Genomic DNA, 13,131 nt, shown 5'->3' on the forward strand with positions numbered 1-13,131 from the left:
CACTGCATGGACTGTACTGGGAGTTACGTGTGGGTGCCGTGTGTGTGTGTGTGTGTGTGTGTGTTTTGACGTAAACAGGAACTTAATTCTTCATTTCCTGTTCATATCCTGGTGCCACGACAACCCGCCTTTGTGGCCCTGCCATATTGTTTACGTTAGTGTATGGGTATGTGTTGATATAGGGGTGCAACCTCAACAGAGGTGCCTTTAAAGTCGAAGCCAGCCATGTAGCAGTGTCAAACAGTATTTCACTGCAGATAAGGGATACAGCTTATACAGTATGTTTCTGTGTGAATTATTGTAGTTTGTGTGCAAGCGAATCTCTGTGAGAGAGACAGGGAATGAGCTAGTGCAGTGGTTCTCAACGTGGGGTCTGGGGACCACCAGGGGTCCTTGAGGGCGTTCCAGGGGGTCCCCAGCAAAATGATGAACTTCAGCATTATTTCATTTACAAGAAGTTAACACTGTCAGAGAATGTAGAAGAATGACTATTTTGATCATATTTTCACTCTTATCTCTCTAATACAGATAGTCATGGAATTCTGGACAAAATCATATCTGACAATTAAAATATTCTCAGATTCGGGTCCGAGAGACAAAATCTCATCAATTGGGGGTCCACAGTATGTATTGAAATATGACTGATTTTCTTTTTTCCATTTCCCATCTGTGTGACAGGAGAGGCCGACGAGTCCAGCGCCAGCGTAGAAACAGAGGAGAAAGAGGCAGAAGCAGTCACCGCCGAAGAAGAGGAGGAAGAACCGAAAGAGGAGGAAGTAGAGGAGGAAGAAGAAGAAGAAGTGCAGGCGGAAACGGCGCCAGAAAAGGAGGAGGAAGCAGAGGAGCGTGAGGAGGAACCGCAGGCGGAGAAGGAGAGGGAGGAGGCGGAGGAGGACAGCGGCATCCTGAGCGACAAGGAGCGACAGAATGAGGAAGTGAATGAGAAGGACAACTGCTCGGCCTCCAGCATCTCCTCCGCCAGCAGCACTCTGGAGAGAGAGGAGAGGGGGAGCAATGAGAATGGTGGGTAGTGTATGACTGCCCAAAATATCCATCTTAAGTCATTCGATCTAGTATTGAGTCTTAAATCTGATTTTTCTGCGAAAAATCAGCCAACGGGATGAGATAATTCCACTTACTTCCAGCAAATCAACTTGTTTCAAGGAATTTCTTGAATCGGGTGAAATTTTCATGACACAAGTGGAGTGATCTGCCTTGTTCCAGATGTTGACACTTATGTCTGGAAAAATATCTGAAACAAGAGAAACTGCACTGGAAACAAATGAAATGATCTCAGCCTATTGGCAGATTTTTTGACTTGTTTTAAGAAACATTTTAAGTTTAAGAATAATACGAGACTAAATTACCTGTTAAGATGGACATTTTTGCAAGGTACAAAATACTATCATTTGTATATAAACTGTATATAAACTCAACACCAAAAGCAGGTCTGGCTTTGGAAAAAGTGTCCACCAAAATGTCAATGTTTTCTTAATGAAATCCTTCTCTTCTCTTCACCCTATCGCCTTCTCTCTCAGGCTTTAAAGAGGCGGAGGTGAACGAGCAGTGCAGCAAACTCCTCAACAGCAAGCTCTTCATGCTGGACATGCTGTACTCCCAGAGCAAGAAGCCCAGCGACGAGGAGGAGGAAGAGGAGGACGGGGAGAAGGAGAAAGAGAAAGGAGAGGCGGAGGACGAAGAGGTCAACCGGCAGGCCGACGGACAATCGGGCGACGCCCAGGACAACGACAACAGGGCCGACAAATCGGAGAACCGCGGGAACATCCGCGCGTTCGCCGAGCGGTTCGGGGACTTGGTCAAGGACCTCGGTTCGCCCCACGCTCACCTGGACGCCCCGGCCAACGAGCCGCCGCCTCCTCCCCCCAAGAAGGAGTCGGACACGATCTGGGACCAGCTCCTGGCCAGCCCGCGAGAGCTGCGCATCGGGGACATCAACTTCACAGACCTGACGGAGGACGACGACAAGGACATCCTGGACGCCGGTCTGATGGGAGGGTGTGGCGACCTCCCGCCGCCTCCGCCGCCTCCGCCCTTCATCCCCCACCTCCCCCCGCCCCCACCCATGCTGGGGATGATGAGGCCCCCTCCCCCCCCCTGCTTTAGCGCCCCAGCTCCGGTGCCTCCTCCACCAGAGCCGCCTCTCTTCAACAAGAAGAAGAAGACAATCAGGCTCTTCTGGAGCGAGGTGGGTCTAGTTGAGTTCTTGAAAGACATAACATTCCTATTAGCCCGTTACAGCTAAGGTTTTTTGGACTAAAAAAGCAATTGCGTCACTGATCATCATTCATTTTCACACATCATTTATCCAGAAAATGATGACTGGAGCTAGTAGCAATGTCAGACATAACAAATGCCTGAAGAAACTTTCTCCAGATGCAGCGAAGTCTGGTAAACTTACAAACTGCATAAATTAATAATCATGGCATACCTTAAATAAAACATGCCGTATATTTAAAACATGGCATAATTATCTCAGTTCCAAAATATATTTTTTGATTACAATAACTTTTTATCTCACTACATCAAACGCAAAATCATGGCAAGCAGACAGGCAAGCAATTTCTGTCTATGTCTAGGGGCAGCAGGCCAGTTCAGGGTTTGCCTGAACAAGCCTGAACAATCAGCTTATACTGTTGTTTGGGCAGCAGATCATGTAGATCAAGGCAGAGTTCTTGAAAGAGACAGCACGTTTCCATTAGCCAGTAACGAAGGTTTTTCCCATCAAAATCAGAATGACTCACTCACATGTTCCTGTTGTTGCTGTTAGAAGTGCTGCTTTGTTTTCAAAGTCTCTCATTTACCTCTTTTATAGTTGGACATGGGAACGTAACGCATGCCTCTACCTAATCCAGTCTGTTCTCGTTCTGTTTGTGGTCAGGTGCGTCCGTCGGATTGGCAGTACAGGGACTACAAGCGGAATGGAGACTCGCTCTGGTCCAAACTTGAACCTGTAAAATTGGACACAGCCAAACTGGAACACCTATTTGAGACCAAGTCGAAGGAAATACCGGTCACTAAGGTAAACAACCACTGTCTGAGCAGGGTTCAGAGGGATTTAAGACACTGTTTTATAGCCTAAAGACTTAATGCAATCAAATCTAATCATGACATGTACACTATGTCATAACTAACACAAATATTAATCATCATCCCCCATGATGAAATCCGGGGGAAAGCGTATTACCATCTGTTGGTTCATTAATTTATTTATCCATTAGTTTGTTTGTCCATCACACACAATATCTCAGATACCGCTGATTGGATTTTGACGAAACTTGAGGGAATTTTATTTGTCCATCAGTCACACGCAGTATCTCAAACATCACTGATGGGGAAATGTACTGCACTCCAGCAATTTCAAAATTACACTGATTGTCCCAAAGCGGGGCGCTACAATAACACGTGAAAAAAGGTGACATGACCCTTGTGATTGGTTATGGGAGGTGGACTGCATCATTTGTGGGGGACGATATGTTTGCTGTTTCTTTGTTCCATATAAGATATCCTTAGCCTGGTGTCCAGCCCCTATGAATCGCAGTTTTCAGCACTCTTCGAATTTGCATGGCAATTCATAAGGAATGAATGAATTATGAATCGCCTTATGAATCGGCATGCAAATTCGAAGAGTGCTGAAAACTGCGATTCATAGGGGCTGGATACCAGGCTAAGATATCCTGTGTAGGAATTCACATTTAACCCACCACATCATGTAACAAACTTCAGGTTATATTAATTCCTCCTGTAGACTGCAGAACATTGGCAAGAGACACATATTTCTATTTTATCCTCATGGTGTTTCATATGTTTCTGTGGCTGCTGCTTGATCACAAACACCTCCTGTTTGCCAACCATAGACGGCCTATGGCTTTCTGTCCATTACCTCCAGTACTTGAAATGTGATGTTTAAAGGGTTAAGCGAGGTCATGTGTGTTCTCGGCCCGATCAAACAAGGGAGTTTTGAGTCCCATCCCCAGTCTAATTCCCACAAGGCCTCTAAATAGGAAAAGTATGCTCCGCAAAGAGGGGGAGCTCAACCCAGGCCTCTCACACTTTGAACTCTTGAGTCCCCGCTCCAAAACCACAACCGAACCAATTAGAAACTCGCCTCGGCCCAAGGCTGCTTGTCTACACATAGTGTGATAGTGTGATGGTGGTCTGCGCCTGTTTGGATCGAAACGGCTCTGGCTGAGCTGTCGATTAAGGAGAGAATCCAAGTTTCAGAGGACCACCAGGGCATCAAAACCATCAGAGGTCAGAGCGTTGAGCTGTTTCTCGCTAGGAAGACGGCTTTTATTGCTATTGCCTTGTTTTCAGCTTTGGAGCAGTTTCTTGTCCCATGGCAGGAATCTCTGGTTCCCTGCTACTGGCTCTCTATTGTTCTTACCTTTGACTATACTTTGAACATGGGCACTGGAGAGATTGAGAGCACTTGTACTTACAATATAGGCCTAACCTCCCGTAGGTCTCAGATTCAGAGTCACATAAGGCATAATCAGAATGTTAGGTCCCTTTTTTTATACAGAGGTTCAGAAACACCCACCTAGCAAATTATTCCACTGCCTGGACGGTTAACTAGCTTAACTTTCTTATTCCAATGTGGCAACACATAACAAGGTGTTGCCACATGAGTGCATGAAAAAAAGAAAAAAAATGAAGATGAAAACAAAAAAGATCCACTGTACAAGTGAGTGAGCAAGTTTGAAATTAAAACTGCTCTTGTCTCTTTGTTGGATGTTTTACACAGTATCTGATTCTAAACATGAAATAGCATTATTTTGGCCAGTAAAAATGACTTTTGGCTGGTAAATTCTTTTAGCTTACCAGCCCTTGGCACGTGAGCCAAAAGACACTTTCAGAGAGAGTAGTAGAGAGAGCAGAGAGTACACTACAACTGTTGCAGAACTGTAGTGAAACTCTACCAGTCTTCATGTGGTGACTATATAATTTCCTAGTGGCAGCAACCAGGTCTTAGCACCTGCTCTGTTGCCCTTTGATGTGGCGAGTAAGTTACGACTTCCCTCCACTAATAGCTTCTAATAGTCTCACGTTGCCTAAGTGTTAGTGAGGTCATGCGTACACATGTAGTGAAAATATGTCTGCAGGAGTGCGTTATGGAAAGACGTACATAAACACATAAACGTGTACAGTACACACCCGACCGGTGATGCCATTTTGACAGCTGCAGTCAGTTTAACTTGAGTGATGATCCCCCTAATCCTTACAAGCCCGTAAAGCAGACCACACCGAGAAAAGGGGAAGAGAGAGAGAGAGAGAGAGAGAGAGAGAGAGAGAGAGAGAGGGAGACCCAACATTGACCCTTTCTGTGTGTGTGTGTGTGTGTGTCACAGAAAACAGCAGCGGACGGCAAGCGTCAGGAGATAATTGTCCTGGACTCTAAGAGGAGTAACGCCATCAACATTGGTCTGACGGTCCTGCCTCCTCCTCGCACTATCAAGACGGCCATCCTCAACTTCGACGAGTACGCGCTCAACAAGGAGGGCATCGAGGTGAGCGAGCGTGATGATGACGAAGAGGAAGAGAGTGATTTGCGTTACTCTTTTTGCTTCCTCTCTCTCCTGTGATTCTGAATACTGCTTTCCTCATCCTTCCCTCTCTGTGATTCTTCCTCCTCTAACCCCTCTAACCCTCAGAAAATCCTGACGATGATCCCCACGGAGGAGGAGAAGCAGAAGATCCAGGAGGCCCAGCTGGCCAACCCCGACGTCCCCCTGGGTTCGGCAGAGCAGTTCCTCCTCACCCTGTCCTCCATCAGCGAGCTCTCCGCCCGACTCCAGCTCTGGGCCTTCAAGATGGACTACGAGGCCACCGAGAAGGTCTGTCTGCGGGACTCATGTGCAGAGGCAGTGTGAACGCGCCACTGTACTTCTAGCATTCAAAAAACGTTGAGATTGGATGAAACTTTAATGATCCAAGTGGGGAAATTGGGTCACAATTCATGTCATGTGACCATAGATTTACTCAGATTTTGCAAACCTATTTGTAAATGTAAATAGGTTTCACATGAACCAAGACACATGCAGATAACCTGGAATATGTGGGAATTTTTGGCGAGCTATTTGTACATTTAATAGATCGCTAGTGAATGTACAAAATGAACAGTCCATGTGTACAATGACCATTTTTCCACATAAACCGTAATATATACATAAAAATGGAGCAAGGAGGGGGTATTAAACATAAATGCAAATGACAATTACAACACAAATGCATTAAGTAGAAATACATGAATGAAAAGTCTGAAAATGTATGTTTGTTTATAGCATGTATGCAGGGTGTGCAAACTAACAGCCATAGAACATACAGAGAAATGTATGTATGTATGTATGATATGAAAATAGACCAAAAATATGGACTACATTAACATTAACACAGTATTAAGGTTGTTTTTATATCAGGGTATACTGTATGTAATATATGCCAAATGAGAAAAATCTAACAAAAATGTAGAACATGGACAAATTGTTAAACAAGTGCAAAAGAAAAATAAGAATAGAGGAGGGAAAATAATAAGCCACTGTGAAATGTGTTTAAGGTCATGCTCAGGGAGTTAATTTGCTTTTATAAAAGGGGAAACAGATTGACGTCAATACAAACACAAATAAACTCTGCATGGCGGAGGAAATAAGTTATGTGTTTGAGTAAATGTGGGTAGCATGTGTGTGTGTGTGTGTGTGTGTGTGTGTTATGGCCCGTATCAGTGAGCATCAACATCCCTGCGTGCAGAGGTGAGCGCAAACAACATCCGCACAACAACAGCATCGTTGCGTCATAACATCATACCAAAATATGCACGCTTGTTAGTGGCGCCTCGTCCTCTCCTGGCACGCGGAGAGAGGCATTTTTCACCCGAGCTCAGAGCGCATCCGGGAGGAGAAGTTCAAAGTCAGAACCCGGAGAACGGAAAAAAAACACGCCGCCTCTCCCGTGCCGTCCTGTAAATTTTACAGTTTTCCGCAGGATGCCGTTGTCTTTAATCTCCCTGTGAAAGGCAGCGTTCCTGACTCGACTCTGTGGGACGGTTTAGTAGCGGGAGGCTTAATGGAGGGAGGCATACCATGCAGGCACACACACACACAAGAGAACATACCATACAAAAACAAAAGGTTCAGGTAATCAGAACCACATTTGATACCAAAGGCTGACCGAGGCACCGACCTTTCAACAACCTCTCATGACCTTAAACGAGGGCAGATGATTTGTGGTGGGAGACAGGGTGCACCTGTTGAGGACTTATGTAACTGCAGACTGTAATGAAACACATGTTGTTGGGAGTCTTAATTGACCTAGCTAATGGTGTGTGTGTGTGTGTGTGTGTGTGTGTGCGTCTTCCCCGTGTGCAGGAAGTGGCAGAGCCGCTGCAGGATCTGAAGGAGGGGATGGAACAGCTGGAGAAGAACAAGACGCTGCGCTACATCCTCTCCACGCTGCTCGCCATCGGAAACTTCCTCAACGGAGCCAACGTGAGTAATGATGGCACAGGTGCTTCATCGTGCATGGGGACATAATGAAAAGCTTCCTTTGTTGGACTAATATGACCTGGGGATGATCAGTGACTTGTAATAAGTGCGGAGGTGGTCTGTGATTTTAATCTTGTGCGAATTTGCCGTGTGTAATTTGTAAAGTAAAAATTCCAGCGCAAATCAGCTACTGTATTTTAGTAAAGAAAGTCAAACTCTCTTTCGTCCCTTTTGTCCTTATTCTTCTAGACATGACATTTCTCTCTTCCTCTTGTCCTGAAACATGAAAGCAGAGGAGGAATCTATACATATAATGAATCACACGAGGTCCCCACGTAATACTGGTCCCTTGCGGATAGGGCTTATGTTTGTGTGTGTGTTTAATGTGTGCAGGCGAAGGGTTTTGAGCTGACCTACCTGGAGAAGGTTCCAGAAGTGAAGGACACGGTCCACAAGCAGTCTCTGCTGCACCACGCCTGCTCTGTGGTGGTGGAGAACTTCCCCCAGAGCACCGACCTCTACTCTGAGATCGGAGCCATCACGCGATCCGCCAAGGTAGGCCACACACGCACTGGCCCTTTCAATCATGTATGAAACACCAGTGTTTCTACTGAACGTACATGAAACGCACCTCATTGGAATCCTAATGGAAACACACCTAACACCCCGTCTCTCTCTCTCCGTCAGGTGGATTTCGACCAGCTGCAGGAGAACCTGTGTCAGATGGAGCGGCGCTGCAAAGCCTCGTGGGACCACCTGAAGATGATCGCCAAGCACGAGATGAAGCCCCAGCTGAAGCAGAAGATGTCCGACTTCCTCAAAGACTGCGCCGAGAGGATCATCATCCTCAAGATCGTCCACCGCAGGATCATCAACAGGTAGGTTCCCTCTCGAAAAACCATCTCTCCGTCTCAAACTTCAGTCCCCCTTGAGAGAAATCCCTCCCGCTTAAAATGTATAACCTCTAATTAAGCTCCCTCCTCCGTCTCTTTGTCCTCCTCCTCCTCCTCCTCTTAGGTTCCATGCGTTCCTGTTGTTCCTGGGGCATCCGGCCTACAGCGTGCGGGAGATCAGCGTGCACCGGTTCAGTAAGATCCTCAGCGAGTTTGCGCTGGAGTACCGCACCACCCGGGACCGCGTGCTGCAGCAGAAACAGAAGCGCGCCGACCACCGCGAGCGCAACAAGACCCGCGGCAAGATGATCATGGACGTCAACGCTCCGGTGAGCGCCGCGCAGACACAACCCCCTTACACACACACACACACACACACACACACACACTCTCTCTCTCACACACTTTCTCCCATGTTTCTTTTATTACCTGCATTGTCGCGTTTCTCTCTCTTTCACTTGTTTCCCTTCATCTTCTTCAATCTTTGACTCTCGCTGTCTCTTTTCCCCCGTAGTCTGATGATGAAGAGGAGAGTGAGGTATCACCATGTGTGCCTGCCTGTCCGCATGAGTGTGTGTGTGTGTGTGCGTAGATGTGTGTGTATACGTGTGCATGAAACCGCTAACCCTGATCAGACTACTTTTCTCTCAAATGGTTTCCTTCTTCACTTGTAAATAATGGATTTAGATGTCTGGAGTGGTGAAATACAGTATTGTAAGTGTTGGACAGCATTGGCATGTTTGAGTCAAAGTCCCAAATACGAGTTGACAAATTCTTCTTCTTCTTCTTCTTCTCTCTCCCCTCCAAAGTGCGGTCGGGCCGGCTCGGGCGGCGGCAGCAGCGCCCCTAGCGGAGGCCAGGAGGGCGAGCAGCCTCAGGGTCTGGGCCACGCTGAGGACGCCGCCGAGCACGAAAACATGAAGGCGGTGCTGAGGACCAGCCTCGGCGGCGGCGGCGACAAGGAGGCGACGGGGGTCCCGGGGCTGCGGACGCGGACCAGGTCACGCCCCGGACGGGGAGGTGAGGGAGAGAGGGGAAAAAAAACAAAAACACTTGACTTTTGGATCTTCCTTGGTGAAACGTCTCACAGCAAAACAGAGGAGAAAAGAACTGAACCTTCGCCAACTCTCACACCCACCTACACGCATCCGCACAGCTGCACACGCACAAGCTGCACATAGACACACACACGCACACACACACACACACACACACTCACACACACTCCTTCGCTCATGTCTAAACCTCTGTCCCAGGTCGCAGCATGCCGGCGTGGACGCCAGCCGCGGAGGAGGCTCAGGTCTGCGGAGACGACGCCGCCGACGAGATCATGGAGCGCATAGTGAGGTCGGCCACCCAGGGGCCCGGGCCCAGAGCCCAGCCCCGGGAGAGGAGGAGGTCCAGGGCCAACCGGAAATCACGTACGACACAGGCGATAAGCACGCAGCCAGTCTGAGCACAGCTGACAGCCGTGTGATCACTGATAACTCTCCTCTCCTCTCTTCCGTCTATTCTATTCTATTCTATTCTGTTCTGTTCTGTTCTATTTCTGCTCTTCTTTACTGTACTGTACTCTGTTTCTGTTCTGTTCTATTGTATGTTATGCTATTCTATTCTATTTCTACCCTGTTCTACTCCATTCTTCACTACTCTATTCTCACCTATTCTATTCTACTGCACTCTATTTTTCTATTCTATTCTATTGTATCATTAATTATTGTGTTCTATTCTACTCCATTATACTCTATTCTATTCTACTTTATTCTATGCTATTCTGTTCTACATTAATTTGTTCTATCCTACTGTGCTCTACTGTATTCTATTCTACTCTACTTTATTCTATTCTACTTTATTGTACTCTGCTCTATTCTATTCTATTCTATTCTATTCTGTTCTATTCTATTCTATCCTATCCTGCAGTGAGGCGGACTCTGAAGAGCGGTCTGACCCCAGAAGAGGCACTTGCTTTGGGACTGTCTGACTCTCCAGATATGCAAATGTGATTTACCCGCCTCCCGCCTGTCCACGTTGCCGTGGCAACGCCCCCCTCAACATCGACTGGACGTCTCTGTCAGCTCTCTGCCTTCGCCACACTTTACAGAACTCAGTCAGTCAGTCAGTAGCCCCCCATAGGTTTTCGCCAGCAGCATTAGCTTGATGTGTCTGATTTTTTTTATCAAACGGGTGGAAATGCAACGCAAGGAAGAAATCCCCAGGAGGAAAAGCAGACGCGAGGCGCTAGAAATGGAAAAGAAGGAGAAAGAAACAGAACGAGCACCGCTGTGAAGATTGATGAAGTCAGACTGGCGAGGCAAAGAAAAATGAATCGCCTCATTTCAGTGACGCTGCCTCAAGATTGAATAGGAAACATTTTTGTTTTATTTATCTAACTACTAATTTTAACCGCATTGCATTTCAGTACAAAGGGATAACATTTGCTTGTGAGTTTCTGCAACGCTGACAGCGTCGTTTTTCATTTATTTAAGCTGTGAACTCGGGTTATAAAGAATGATGGGCAGCAGCCCTGAAGAGGGATTTATTGAAGTTGGGGTTTTTTGGGGGCGTTTTCTTCTCTCACACAGTCTCAGACAATCCCAGGAGACGTCGACATGAACAAAGAGACTTTACTGACAAATCCTACTGTGTGAAAACGCAACTGTTTGCTTCTGCAACTGCACACTAGCTGAGATTTGACATGTGTAGCTGTGTTTGGTAGGAATGTGAAAGGTTTTCAATCTGATGTGTGCCTTTCATTTTAAAGGGACAGCACCGTACCTTTTTGCCATCTCTCTCTCTCTCTCTCTCTCTCTCTCTCTCTCTATTCACCTACTTCTCAATGAACTCATATGTCACATGCATATTCAAAGGTGTAGCTAGTCAAGTTCTAGCAAGCTGACATGGAGTGTTGGATCAATAATTTACTTGCTCTTTTTTATTTTGGCAAAATGGTTTAACCTATTATTGTCTAATTTATTGCGAAACTCGGACACTCATTTTGTTACCATAAGACGTGTGACATCTTGCACCTTACTTTTCTTCTAAAGATTAATAGTCTCGCATATTGAAATGAATGACTGATACATGGAAAAAGGAACACTACATTTTTATCTCAGAGGAACTGTTTATAAATTGTAAAAAAAAAAAAAAAAAAAAGAGATAAGGAAAAAATTTGAAATTGTAAAAACTTATTTTGAAGGACATGCAGAGAATTCTGCATAAAATGTGTAAATGCCCTCGTCAGCTGCGGAGTACTATGAAGTACTATAGTGTGCATGTTTAGTGTGTTTCATGTTTTGTATTATTTTTGTAATTTCTGTAGAAACTTGTATTATAGTCTGAGAGAAAAGTTAAAAAAAGAAGCTATTCTGTGAATTGTAATTAAAGAGAAAAAAAGAAATGGAAGGTGTGGTCAAAGCTGAAATATATCCAGTCATCTTGTCGCTCCTTGTTGAGGGAAGGAAGCCACATAGTTGGATTGGAAAGGCTCCTGTGTTTTGATTTGCTTTTAGCTCTGTGGTCATGCTGTACTTCATATGAACTTGAACAGGTTGTGGTTAATGTATCTGGGTAATATACGATTCCTTTTGTCCCAGCTGCAGTGCCGGCTCCCCTCCGCTGCCTGCAGCACAGCAACAGCTGGGAAAAGTCACTTCATCGATATCATGTAGTGAACTGAACATGAAACCATTGCTACATACACTTTCACTTGAAATGCTGTGTATACACATTCTGCAATTAAAAAACAAAACCCATTAAGTGACAAGGTGGACGTGCATGTCATCATTCCTGTTTATGCGACCATTATCAAAGTGTGACAAACAAACTTTTTATGAAAGCAGGCACAGAGAAGCATCTACAGTTTAAGATGGACTATGATCCATTAAGACACATCTGTTTCAACTGGCTCTGTACTATAGATTATAGCAGTAGTTTGGATGTGATGTGTCATTCTCGCAGTAAATCTTGGGGCTTCTCATTGGTTCTCATTGGTTCTCAAGTCACCTTCCAATGCATCCTCGACCAATAAACTTACAGGATCTTTATCCGTCCTCCATCCTCAGCCGTTAGGTATTACGTCAAACCCATAATGGAGAACACACCACACAAGAACCCATACTGAGAAAGACCCAATGTGTCCATCCCCATAAGAGCTATACAATATATATGCAATCAGATAACTTTGCCAAACATGCCAGTTACGGTATTCACTTCACAGGACATAGTTTACACCTGAAATACAATAAAACCTCAGGAAAAGACGTGACACAGACATGATTTGAAGGCCACTAGCCTGTACCAGCTAATAAGAGCCATTTATCCAAAATATGCCTTTGGTGAATTGAATAAGTGTGTTTTTTTGATGAATGATGAAAGCAATAGACACAAATAGTACCCATACACAGCCTGAATCTATTTCCTCCTAATGTACTGTAATCAGTGAGATCAGGATTCACTGTGAGATGGGAGAACTGAGATTAGATGAAACATTGAAGTGATGCAAGCGGGTAAATCGGGTCATTGCAGCATCAAAAGAATATAACAATCATACGAATAAAGCCAATAGAGCAAATGGAGCATACTGCAGATGAAGATCAATTTAAAGATACAGCATCTTTCTTCAGAGTGCCTATGGAGATGAAGGAACTATTAAGTTGGCTAAATGTGTCATTAGATTGATAATCACAAGCGTTAAAATCTCTGCAAGCAGAATGCGCGGTCATGTACTTGCACAATGTTTT

The 13,131-nt window shown here is 45.4% G+C and overlaps 1 protein-coding gene across 1 annotated transcript in view; it reads left to right on the plus strand.

Moving 5' to 3' along the window:
- The window catches only part of fhod3a (formin homology 2 domain containing 3a), a 57,857-nt gene extending 47,324 nt beyond the window's left edge, over positions 1-10,533 (plus strand). Inside the window, exons 18-30 of the mRNA XM_071521469.1 lie at positions 679-1,023; positions 1,539-2,206; positions 2,900-3,040; positions 5,370-5,528; positions 5,673-5,855; positions 7,383-7,502; positions 7,893-8,054; positions 8,187-8,377; positions 8,517-8,721; positions 8,907-8,930; positions 9,202-9,412; positions 9,649-9,813; positions 10,313-10,533. Coding sequence (XP_071377570.1) covers positions 679-1,023; positions 1,539-2,206; positions 2,900-3,040; positions 5,370-5,528; positions 5,673-5,855; positions 7,383-7,502; positions 7,893-8,054; positions 8,187-8,377; positions 8,517-8,721; positions 8,907-8,930; positions 9,202-9,412; positions 9,649-9,813; positions 10,313-10,395 — 2,657 coding nt within the window. The 3' untranslated portion in view covers positions 10,396-10,533. The remainder of the gene's footprint in view (positions 1-678; positions 1,024-1,538; positions 2,207-2,899; positions 3,041-5,369; positions 5,529-5,672; positions 5,856-7,382; positions 7,503-7,892; positions 8,055-8,186; positions 8,378-8,516; positions 8,722-8,906; positions 8,931-9,201; positions 9,413-9,648; positions 9,814-10,312) is intronic.
- Positions 10,534-13,131: the final 2,598 nt, after the last annotated feature.

Source organism: Centroberyx affinis, unplaced genomic scaffold (genome assembly GCF_046629955.1).
Source record: "Centroberyx affinis isolate AG114_WGS23_722 - 3 ecotype Tasmania unplaced genomic scaffold, CSIRO-AGI_Caff_v1 ptg000890l_1, whole genome shotgun sequence".
NCBI classification, from domain to species: domain Eukaryota; kingdom Metazoa; phylum Chordata; class Actinopteri; order Beryciformes; family Berycidae; genus Centroberyx; species Centroberyx affinis.